The 12,963-nt window shown below is 37.4% G+C and overlaps 1 protein-coding gene across 1 annotated transcript in view; it reads left to right on the top strand.

Moving 5' to 3' along the window:
• Positions 1-12,963, top strand: part of SEMA3E (semaphorin 3E) — a 246,736-nt gene that overhangs the window by 160,785 nt on the left and 72,988 nt on the right. Inside the window, exon 4 of the mRNA XM_080819075.1 lies at positions 1,006-1,125. Within this exon, the coding sequence (XP_080675201.1) occupies positions 1,006-1,125 (120 nt within the window). The remainder of the gene's footprint in view (positions 1-1,005; positions 1,126-12,963) is intronic.

The raw sequence follows: 12,963 nt of genomic DNA, 5'->3' as shown, positions 1-12,963 counted from the left end.
GGGAGTTCCTCCTCCTAGTCATTCATTCAGCATATTGATCATAAAACTCATGTGGTAACTTAGGTAATAAGATTTGTTAAGCATATAATATGTATTTGGTACTGTGTTTAGGTAACCAGGGAATATGAAGAAGTGTAAAATAAATATTCTGTTCTCACAAAACTTTTAGTTGAATCCCGATATAGGCAAACTAGAGCTCCTCGGCCAAAATATCTATTTTTGTAAATAAAGTTTTATTAGAAACCAGCTGCACACATTCATTTTTGGATTGTCTATGACTGCTTTCATGCCATATTTACAGAGGTAAGTTGTTGAAACAGAGACCAGTCGGCCATTCAAACTAAATATATCGCTCCCTGGTCCTTCATAAAAAAAAGTTTGCTGATTTCTGCACAGCAGTCTTATAGTAAAGATATAAGATGTAAGTATAAGTGTAAAATGTTATATCTCTTGGTTAGCTTTCTATGTATTTATTGAAAATTCTCTATGAAAGTGCTTTGCATAAATTTATGAGTTTAAAGATACGACTTATTTTCCCAAACATAGAAACTCTGTAATGCCTTAAAGCCTGCATATGTTTCTTTAAGGGTAGCTAAACTTTCTCTAATTATTGGTTTTCTGACTTTATGTGACTCATTTCTTTATATGTACTTTAAAAACATAACAGCATTGGGAATAAATTACTGAATGGAACATGCATATTGCCATGCAAATTTTTGTGATTGAATAAATTTCTGAACAGTACTATTTTTACTCCTCAGTTATGTACTAGAATACCTGAAAAATGATATAATCCCATTATAAATATAATTCATGTGGTTAAGCTAATATGTGTTTTGGTCATGCCAGTCGGTTCTTCCACTGTTTCTTGCAACACCAGCCAAGTGAGACTTGAACATGAGATTTGTGGGGTTAGGAAAAACAGAAATAAAAAATGGGCTGAACTTTTTTTTTTGTTTTTTTTTTAACCTTAACCAATTTCTTCTTTCTGTTTTTTTGCTTTAGAGTGAATGTGCAAATTATGTTCGGGTTTTGCATCACTACAATAGGACACACCTTCTGATCTGTGGTACTGGAGCTTTTGACCCACTTTGTGCCTTCATCAGGGTTGGATACCATTTGGAAGTAAGATAATTTCATTCATATCAATAAAATTCATGCTTAAAATAACTTTTTTTGTTTTTTTAAAGAAAGGCTATGGCATTTTCTCTGGTAAAAGAGAAATGCATTTGTGATATACTAAGTCAGGTAAATGATCTCTCCAGACCTTTAAATTCCTTGTCAGCTATATTACCTGTGAATCAATTAATTTTTTACGAAATCATTCTCTGAACAGCTTCATTCACTTAATTCTGCCCTTTAAAATATTTCTTCATATCAAAATGTGTTCTCTGTTGTGTTCTTACATAAATTTTACTAATGTAACCACCAAATTAGAATGTACATATAAATATATATAAAAATAAATTTCTATAAACAAGACTAGTACATATAGTATTTTACAAAGGATAGGCAAAGACTTGTTGATTTTGGAATTTCTCTTTTTTTAGACAGGTGAAATGAAGGAGGTGGAGTTTGAGTTGGGGGATGGGGTAGGTTACAAACTGACTGAAACAAAGTATTAGTAGGTGAGAGCTGTATGCCCCAGACCCCACTACTAGGTGGTTAGTATAAAGAAAACAAATCTCAAAAAAAGAAAAGAGACGAGGGAAAAGAAGAGAAAAGAAAGAAAGCAAATCTCAACTGAATTCTGTTATACAAATAAGATTGACTAATAAACGGGCTTGAAGATCAATTAAAAAATACTCTCTGCTACCTTTCTTTAGGTCAGAAGGCAGAATCCTACATGAAGATGGGATAAAGATAAAACAGACATCTTGGGGCCTCTGGGTGGCTCAGTCAGTTAAGCATCTGCCTTCAGCTCAGGTCTTGATCTTAGGGTCCTGGGAGATGGAGCCCCACATCAGGCTCCCTGCTCTGTATGGAGTCTGCTTCTCCCTCTGACCTCCCTCCCCCGCCCCATCATGCACTCTCTCTTGTGCTCTGAAATAAATAAATAAAATCTTGAAAAGAAAATGAAACAGGCATCTAGATATTCTGTAGTGAAACAGCTACAGTCTCTTGATTCTTTTTTTTTTCAGCTCTTGATTCTTATAATCTATTTATGAAAGGATAGCAGTAGCCCTAAAATATTTTCAGATGCCATATATAAAGAATAACATTCATTTCACTGGTGAAAAATTATGTCTGATATCCCTTACACTAGTTAACACTCAGGTGCGCATATAATTAGTAGTATCTGAAAGGCTTCGTTTTGCTGCCTCTTGAGAGTGCCCCTGATTGAGGTACTTCAACTCTTAAGTGTCCTTATAGGCAGGATTTTTGATTAGCATATTTTCAAAGTTAACTAACCACCTCTACTTGTAGATTAAAGCTAAGGAGCGTACACAAACACATCGAGTGTACTCACTGAATTATTTTAAAGAGACAATACAGCTGAACTAATGGAAGAACTTTAAAAAGGGACGTATAAAGCAAGTCAACCCAGTGCAAGGTCAGACATTTACATGTATACAAGGTGTACAGACAGACATGTATACCTGTATGCGAAGCCAGAATATATACATTTTGTGGTGCCGACCTATTGGCAACAGATCCTCTCAGTTTTCATTACTTCTGAGGGGTATTGTCCCTGGATATAGAATTTTGGGTTCACAAGGTTTGTCTTTTTTTTTTTTTTCCTTTCAGCTTTTCAAAAATACTTGATTGTCTTCTAATCACTTTCTGACATATATTCAGATTTCTTTCATATTGATATTACCCTGTTTGGAATCACATTATCTTTCAAGATTTCCTCTTCATATTTGGTTTTCTGTAGTTTTTCCATAGTGTGCCTGTTTGTGTGTGTGTGGTGGTGGTGGTGGTGGTGGTGGTGGTGGTGGGAGATTGATATTTATATTTCTTGGAATATTGAGATTTTTAGATAAAAAGCTTATGTTTTATACCAAATTTGACAAATTTTTGGCCATTATTATTTCAGATAATATTGTTTCATGCTCTTGTCTCTTTCAGAGATGGGTGTGTGTACATGCCCATTGCGGGGGAGGGGCAACGTGCCACAAATAACTGAGATTTTGTTCGTTTTTATTCAGTCTTTGTTTTCTCTGCTTTTCAATTGGATGATTTCTATCCATTTATTTTCTCTGCTTTGGGTAAATTCAATCCACTTATTTTCAAGTTTATTAATTCTTTCTTCTGACATCTCCATTATGTTCTTAAGCCCACCCCAGTAATGGTCAAATCGGATAATGTACTTTTCAATTCTAAAACTCATTTTGTTTATATTTCATTTCTTTAATGAGCATTTCCCCATATTTTTATTCATAGTGACTGTATTTTTCTTTAAGCCCTCAAACGTGTTTTTAACAGCTGCTTTAAATTCCCTATGTGCTAATTTTAACATCTGGGTCAACTTAAGGTAAGTTTTCATTGATTGCTTTTCCCTCTTGACTATAGATCACATTTTCTTATTTCGTTGCATGTCTAGTAATTTTTATTGTGTACCAGACATTATAGATCATATGTTTTCAAGACTGCGGACTTGATTATCTTTTAAAGAGAGTTGGTTTTTATTCTAGCAGACAGCTTACTTGTCTGGACTCAAACTCAAAAATCTCTTGTGATGGGCAGCAGCCAAAAACCTCTTTCAACTTTCCAGACGGTGCTTTTTATGCTCTGCTTGCACATGCCATCAGGTGTCAGCCAAGGATTTGGGAAAGAATGTATACATGCGTTTGAGGGTGCCTCCTTCCATTTCTGGGTATCTCCTCTTGGATTAGCTGACCTGGTACTTTAAGTCTCTCTACTGACTTTCCAAGCTAGTAAGTCTATAACTTTCTGCTTGAGTTCTAGCCGTTCCTTGCCATATGGATTAGGGAATTTCCTTGAGTGAAAAACTCTCTAGTCTTTGCTCTTAACGGATTTCCATTTTTAAAATAATATTTAAAGAAATTACTAGTTTATCATCATTATCTGTATGAGAGTCCAGACAAGCTCACTGTCATTGGCAGGGGTGGAACTATGTGTAATTCATCTTGGTAGATATGATATTGAAGACTTTTTTCATGTAACTTCCTAAGTATCAATGTGATTGAAAATGCATTTTGGAAGAAAATCTACATGTGTCATGAAAGGAACTAGTGAATAATAGGATAATAAGAATACTGAAATATTTATTCCCAAATCTTCATGTGGAGGCTTGATAACATTTTATACAAGAAGGAGAAGTTACGCATTATTATAGGCAAGGAAAATACTTAGTTTAAAAAACACAGAGGCAGGCACATATGGAATAGGTTTGCAGACATTTAGTCGAGTTGGTTGGGGGAGTGTCAGAAGATAAAACTGGGGCAAACTGGCAGAGGGTTTTAATGCTAGACAGTGGCATTTTATAGTTACTTCTAAAGACAGCATAGAGACCATGAAGGAATTTGAGCAGGCTTGAATGACATGACATGAGTAATATTTAGGATTGATTCAAGCAGAGAGAGATGAAAGGCAGAGAGAAATTAAAGGAGGCAATTACAAAAGTCTGGAAGATCATGAGGATATTTAACAGTGTTATCACAATAGCAAAGGAGAGGGAGTGTGGAACTGATGTGAGAAGCTGCTCAGCAGGAAAGGTTATATAACAACATTTTATTGGATGTTGCTGCCTAAAGGGAATTAAGAAACAATTCCAATTTTATTTCTCGATGACTGAGAAGAAAAATAAGAGGGAGCTGAGGAGGCAGAGTATGTTTTGTGAAAACATTTTAAAAAATGCTCAGTATTTCTCAGTTATAGCTTCTTCATTTCTGTGTTTAGTTATTAGAAAAATTGATCTGCATGCTAGGAGAGGGTGTAATCAGAATAGGTTGAATTATTGAGCCCTAGGTAGTTAATTGTCCCGGAATGAGTCTCCTCTCTCTTTCTCCTTGTCTCCCCATCTCCATCCAACCCTCCATCCTATTCCATCTCTCTCCCCCCTCCCTCTATCCACATGCTTGGAAAATTCCGTTACTTAGCTGGCAGCACATGTCTAGGGAGTATCAGTCTAAATAGAGACTGAGCAGACAGAGTAATATAAGGCGAATCAGGTTAGCACACAAATTTATAATCACTTGAAATAGGAAAAGAATATTATAAAATGACAGACAATATCAGTGCTACAGAGAGGGCAGTTTTGCGAAAAGAATGAGTCATTAGAATATAGGAGATTAAAAAGTGACTGAATAGTGACCAAATAAAGACAATAATAATACCTGTTTCATCCAGAAATAGAATTGTACAGATTTGGGAATTAATTGTCTGTGTGTGTGTGTGTGTGTGCGCGCGCGCGCGCGTGCGTGTGTGTGTGTGTGTGAGTGTGTGTGAGTGTGTGTGTGCGCGTGCGTGTGTGTGTGCGTGTGTGTGCGCGCGGGCGCGCGCGGGCGCACGCACAGCAGCTAAGATCTTTAGATATGATGTGATTGCCTAAAAAGATAATTTGAGCAAAAAGGGAAAAGAGCTAAATGTGGAGCCCAGAAATGCCAATACTCGAACGGCTAGTGGAGGAAGATACGCATTCTCTGTCTCTCTTTCTCTCAAATAAATAAAATAAGTCTATTTTTCTAAAAAAAGGAGGCCTAGGTGGCTCAGTGTGTTAAGCATCTGACTCTTGATTTCATCTCAGGCGGTGCTCTCAGGGGCACGAGATCCAGCCCCACGTTGGGCTCTGTGCTCAGCAGGGAGTCTGCTTAAGATCCTCTTTCTCTGCCCCTCCCCCTGCTTGTACATGTGCTTGGTCTCTCTCTCCCTCTCAGAGAAATAAAGTAAGTCTTTAAAAAAAGAACAGGCTGGTAGAGGAAGAAAAATCCAGAAAGGAGATTTGAAAGGAGGGACAAGGAAGTTAAGAAGAGAAATCAGAATGAGATGGCACAGAAATAAAGGAGTGATTGCCAAAGTTAGAAGTTTTGAAGAGTCGAAAGTGTCATGGGACCTAGAAAGTCTTTGGTGGCATTGATGAGAGAGTTTCAGTAAAATGTGCATACAAACCATGGTCTTCCGGCAGTAAAGATTAAAGCCACTTTTCTCTTGAATCACTTCTATCTAACACTGCATTATTTTCAATTTTTTATTGAACACAATATAAATGCAAGAAATACATAGTATGTGAATGAATAGCTAGATCATTTTCACAAATGGAAGACCCCTTTCTTACAAGTACCCAGATCAAATCCTTTTATTTTATTTTATTTTCTATTTTCAACTCTTTTTCTTCTCATAGGGTGTAAACTCTTGGGATATTTTTTCTCATATGCCCCTTCTAGTTTAGTTTTCATTTTTAAAATTGTTTTTCCTTTTTATTTTAAAGTCCTTCCTGACTTCTGTCACCTCATTTTTGGGTATTTCTAATTTTGCTTATGGTTTATTTCTTCTACGATTTTCTTAATTTCTTCGAGGTTCTATTGAAATACTAAATTGTGGTTGCTTCTTACCTATTTTGTGGCATATTTTCTGATAAACTGTCATTATCTGTGGCAAATGTTTTTCTGTTCCTTATTTTTTTTTTCTTACAAGAACACTGTAGTGGATTTAGCTGTTCTCTGTTGCTCATTTTTATGTAAAGTTAGTTTTCCTGAACTTCTAAAAGGGAAGTGTGGATCAGAATAGATATCTAGGACCTTCGTGTTCCAGAACTCACCATTCACGTTAAAAAATATGGAGAACTACGTATACACACTTCTCCTGGCTATTGTCTCTTCATCTTTTATTGGGACATTGCTCTTTCTCTGACCTTCTATATCTTTTTCTTGGACATATGGTATTGTAATTTCAGCAGTTTCTTCTTGGAAGGGAAGTGGGCTGGTGAATTTCTAGGGTTCATAGAGCTTCATCCTTCCCATGAAGCTCTTGCAATCCCTCACAGATTGAATTGGCAAGAATTCCTCCCAAGTTCAGCTGATGATCTAAAGTGATGCTACACCCTCAGTGAACACTTGGAAATTCAAGAGTTCTTTTTTTTTTTTTTTTCCTCAGGTTTATCAAAACTTGGTTTCTTCTCTCTGCAAGATACTAATACCCTGTGTGGTTTATGGCTCATGGTAGTTCATCCACACGTGCTCGTATTTGGGGACTCATGGAGATGTCTCAATGGTCAGTTTTGCTCTAAGTGTGGTCAGTGAGATTTTGGTTTTGCATTTCCAGTCAATCCATCTGTTTTTCTGGAAGAATTTATAGGGAATAGAATGTGTGCCTCTGCTGGTATCCTTACAAGCTCACAGTACCATTTTTTAAAAGACTTATTTATTTCAGAGAGAGTGAGAGATAGCACAAACAGGAGGGCCAGAGGGAGAGAGAGAATCTCAAGCAGACTCCATGCCGAGCACAGAGCTCAATGCAGGGCTCAGCCTCATGACCCTGAGATCACGATCTGAGCCAAATCCACGATTCAGAAGCTTAACCAACTGCATCACCCAGGTGCCCCTCATAGTACCATTTAAGTAGTGAAATGCTATAAGATATAGAGTAATATATAAAATACAATACGTTTGTGTCTCCCTCTAGTTTTACATACCTTCCAAGGAAAATGGAAATCATATTTTATGTAGAGGTTCAGATAAAAGGAAACAGAGGTTCAGGTATAAAACATGTATTTCTGGAGAACTGGCAAAGACCTTGATCTCCTGCAAAAATAAAATCACTTTTGTTACTGACCAACCTAAGTTTCTGTCAGAACACAATGACTTCAGTACGATATTAGCATATTACTGTTTGTATTAGTTTTCTATGATGCAAAAAAATTACCAAAAATCTGGCAGCTTAAAACAACATACATTTATTATCTCACATTTTCTGTGGGGGAGGAGTCCAGATACTACCCAGTGGGCTCTACTGCTCAAGATGTCTCTAGGACTGCAACGTCTTTCCAGAGTGCAATGTCATATCCCAAGTTCTTGTGGTGGTTGACAGAATTCAGTTCCTTGCTGAACTGTAAGGCTCAAGTCCCTGTTTTCTTAACATCTGTCACCTTCACAGCTCATGGAGGCCACCTGCAGGTCCTTGCCACAGATGTTTTAAGAGGCTGTTTCTGGGGGAGGCAAAGCAAAGGCAGAGTCAAGGGTGAGAAATGAAGTCACTGGTTTCTAAACTTTGTCAGCAGCTCTCCTCTTAAAAGAAAGCAGCATTCCTTTTGGTGAGAACCAGGAATTAAGGGATGAATGTGTGGGCCATCTCTAAAGTTTGCCCAAACTTGGGAAAATACGATTATCCTTGTGGGTATAAGCATTTGAATGTAGATTGCTGTGATATGTCATTAGTGTAGGGTATATTTTTATTGAAACCCTATTTAGATCAATTTTTAACTATGCAGACTGAATTAACCATGCAACTATGCTTGGCACCGACTGTACTCAATAATGCATTCTTTGATTTTCAGTGTACAGTTTTGACACATTTCCTCTAATGTGCTCAGCTATGTAAGTTGGGATATTATCGCCTTCAAAGTCACAAGGTTTACACATATCCCTCCATCCAGTATAAGTCTCTTTGAAAATGTGTTAGAAACTGTACGTAAGTAGGGGTTCCTAGCAATTAGTCCATATTTGTACTTCACAGACTGAAAATTTGTATTCTCTAGTTAAATATTTTATAATGTGCCAGTAAGAGATTATAATTTAGACGTAACAGAACTCTTGCCTTTTAAAGTCATACATTTACATACTACATACACTCATACATTTTACATACATACATTTTTAGATAGTTTACATATTACAGACATACATTTACATAAATTTACATATTATATACAGAGTTTGGACTCTGTATTTTCAATAAATATTGAAAATATCTTTTCAGGCATTAATACCTAAACATCCAAACTAGATCAAAGCATCCATGTTATGAATACATGGATTTTTTTTTACATCAAATAGATATTTTTGACAGGTACTTAATTTATATTTGTTCCTTAGTTAAATTTTGGTTTCTGCTTATAGTACAGAGTAAAATTTCATTGGGTAGCCAACAGAACTAGTAACAGTTTCTAGAAGTTTAAAAAAATCACCCAATAGAGTTATATAATTGATGTCAGTATTTTGTTTTGCACAGCTCTGATCTGTGCATTTAATATTCTTCATGTTTTTCACGAAGAGATAGGTTTATTTTTATTTCATGAATTATTTTGTTTAATACCAACTTTGCCACACCCAGCTTCTAAACCCACAAAATTATAAAGATTTTTATTTTAAAAAAATTTTTAAAGATTTTATTTATTTGAGAGAGAGCGCAAAAATGGGGTGGGAGGGGCATGCGGAGGGAGAGAGAGAAGCAGATTCCCTGGTGAGGTGGGAGCCTGATGCGGGACTTGATCCCAGGACCCTGCGATCATGAGCTGAACCGAAGGCAGCCGTTTAACCATCTGAGCCACTCAGGTGTCCCCACAAAGATTTTTAAATTCATTCTTTCAGTGGCTTTCTGTTAGGTCCCTGTTCATTCCTGTTTAACTGCAATTATCTTAACAGTTGGTGAAAAAAATGTTAAGGTAATCATTTTAAAATAATTTTGTAAAAATCAATGGTGGGCATTGGCCATTTAAATAGAACAAATATATAAAGACTGTGCATCAAGTATTATGCAACATTTGTACTTTCAGGAAATTTTTATATATTAAACTAGCCTTTAGTTAACAGAAATGTCCAGATCATAACTCAGACCAAGGTATTTGTGTAAGCCTTATTGGTCACATGTTTTATAGGGTAACCCTGGTTGTAATTTCCTGACCCATTTTTGTGAAAGTACATAGAAATGTTTTATTGATTTAAAAATTATGACAATTTTTTATGTTCTCATTTCAAATAAGTGATTAAAAGGCAGTATGGATCACCCTATGATAATCAGGTTTAGGTTTTGTTTTGGCCTTACTCTACATTTTTCATTCTGTGGACCAGGTGCTTGTTTATGTATTTTGCACGGAAAATCTAGTGAAAATGATGGCAATGAAAATAGACACTACTTTACAGTAAGACTTTGAGGGGTTTTCTTTTTTGCAGCAGAGAGAATGGAAATATTTCATGTTTTAAAATACATATTGAAAATTAAATGGTGGAAGGGGAAATTATATATACTAACAGAGTAACTATCAAAGATAATATATCAGTAGTTATTTAAAAAAGAAGACAAAAATCTTTTGAGTAGGTCAAGAAGGCTCTTTCAGGTTTAATATTGCACTGTATCAAGACTTATTTAGAAACTAGCATTAGGAGATCTTTAAACAGAATCAATATTTTAAAAGAAATGATACCATTTTGTCAGCTGGGTCCTCCAGTCATTTTGTACATTGTTTCTTCTGCCTTATTTACTGCAAATCAAAAGTGAGTGTGGGGCTTTCATCAGGAGCTTTGCAGTCGGTTATTTTTGTGATGTTTCAAACCCCTCAGGTATTTTAAAGTGCCTGCAAAGAGAGAGATTGCTCCTTCAGGTCCTTCTCTTCTGTCACTTCCAATAGGAAAGCGTCTTACATGATCTGGTGGGAAGGAAAACAGGTTTCCTTGTGCTGCTTTTTCTCTGAGGATGATTCCATGAGAGCTCTTGGAAAGGCAGCCCGCCTGACATACTTTACTTACGTTGTGTCTCTCTACTTTGCACCCTCTCTCTCCAGCTCTGTGTGCCGTGAGCAAGGGGAGGGTGCAGAGAGAAGTTGGGTGATGCTGTGTGGTGGAGCAACTTCCCCGTTGGCCCCTGGGAAACGAGGGAGCAGGAGAGGCTGATGTCGGGCCATCCACAGGGAGCAGAGAGCTCTGCTATAGGGCTTTGGGCTTTGTTTCCCCTTAAAAATATGAATACATGGAAGAAGTCAATAAAAAAAAAAAGTGAAAGTGCTGCCATGTCCACTCTGGCACACCTCTTCTGTGGCACCTTTGTGATCATACTTGGATGCAGAATTTTCCAAGCATGGGTGCGTGTATGTGTTAAAACAAAAATGTTAAGCTCCACTTGAGGTTCGGATTTTGTTGATTTGAACTCAAAAATATTTCATGGACATTCATTATATGCTAGGACATAATAATCCTATCTCATTCATTTAAATGGCTGCATAGTATTTCATAGTAAGTGCGAATCATAATGTACTAAATGGAGCGTTCTATTGTAACCCCGAGGCCGCAGTGAAGCAAAGAATGAACATGGTGCTTGGGTGGTTGGGCACCTAAAAGGCAAATGAGCTCCTCGTGGCTCATGGAGCAGTAAAGCATTCATGTCTCTTTAGATTAATCAGATGTTGTAAACTGGCAGCCGTATACCTGATTCTGCTCACAGCTGTGCTCTGTGTATCCCAGTGTTTCTTGTTTGTTCTGGTTTAAAGAGCCTACTTTTGAAAACTGGTTGGTTTCACATTGTAAATTGTGAGTCCTCTTGAACTGACATGAAAAGAAATCAGTTGGTGCTAAGTAGTTGCTGCTGGACTCCTCACACAGTGGCCATGCCATTAACAGTGCTCCACCGTCCCCATCACTCACGCATGCGCCCAGGCTCTTTCCTGTCTGTCATCTTCTGCTGGTCCTGGCAGGCATTTGCATTTGATGCCCAAGCACTAGAAGAATTAGGAACTTCCCCCAGAGCCCTAAGTGCTTAGAATCTAGTAGTCATCCAGTAACCTTGGAATGAATAAATGACTGTGTGGACTAATGAATTGGTGAGTGGGTTTGTTACATTTCTACTTTGATGTAAAACTCTGTTTAGGATACTGAGAAGTCCAGCTTGAGAAATGAGTGCAAGTGTTGATAAAATACAATTTTTAAGTACCCTCTCCCACACCTTTTTTCTTTTCATTATGTAGATTTGCCCACTCTTGAAAATGCTTGGTGATGAAATAATAATAGATATTTGTTTTTACTTCTCTGGTCTTTTTTTTTAAATTATTTTTTAAAGATTTTATTTATTTATTTGACAGAGAGAGAGAGAGAGAGAGATCACAAGTAGGCAGAGGCAGGCAGAGGGGGGGGGGAACAGGCTCCCTCTCTGCCCAGTAGAGAGCCCGATGCGGGGCTCGATCCCAGGACCCTGAGATCATGACCTGAGCTGAAGGCAGAGGCTTAACCCACTGAGCCACCCAGGCACCCCTTCTCTGGTCTTTAGAACATAAATTAGGTATCATGACATGGACAGGAGAGACATTCTTTAGGTATGCTTTTTTGTTAATTTACAAAATGCATACGGAAAAGTGTACAGATCAAAAAATCGTACTCACAATTAATTTTTACAAATTGAGCATGTCTATACGTATCCAGATCATGAAATAAACATCACCGGCACCCCAAAATATCTGCTCTCTACCTTCCCAGTTACTATTCCTTGCAGATAACCGCTATTCTGACTTCCATCACCACTGATTAGTTTTGCCAGTTTTAGAATTTTATGTAAATAGAATCACATGGCATATATTTTTTGTGTGCCAGCTTTATTTGCTTAGTAGGGTGGTGAGATAAATCTGTGTTGTGTGGGGGCACCTGGGTGGCTCAATGGGTTAAAGCCTCTGCCTTCAGCTCAGGTCGTGATCCCGGGGTCCTGGGATCGAGCCCTGCGTCGGGCTCTGCACTCGGTGGGGAGCCTGCTTCCTCCTCTCTCTCTCTCTGCCTGCTTCTCTGCCTGCTTATGATCTCTGTCTGTCAAATAAAAAAAAAAAAAATCTGTGTTGTGTGTAGTTGGAGGTCATGCGTTCTTGTTGCTGCCTAGTATTTCTTTGTATAGATATACCTCAGTGTATTTACCTCTTCTTCTTTTGCTGATTATTTGGGTCATTTGAGTTCTGTGCTGTTGTATTTTTGTGAACATTCTTGGACATGTCTTTTGGCCTATGTTTTAGCTTAGTATTTTCTGGGAGTAGAATGAATGCATCGTGGAGGATACATAAGTCTAGCTTGAGTAAGTACTACCAAACCGTTT

This window comes from Martes martes, assembly GCF_963455335.1.
Source record: "Martes martes genome assembly, chromosome: 11".
In the NCBI taxonomy this organism is placed as follows: Eukaryota; Metazoa; Chordata; class Mammalia; order Carnivora; family Mustelidae; genus Martes; species Martes martes.
This window is presented reverse-complemented; position numbering and strand designations above follow the sequence as displayed.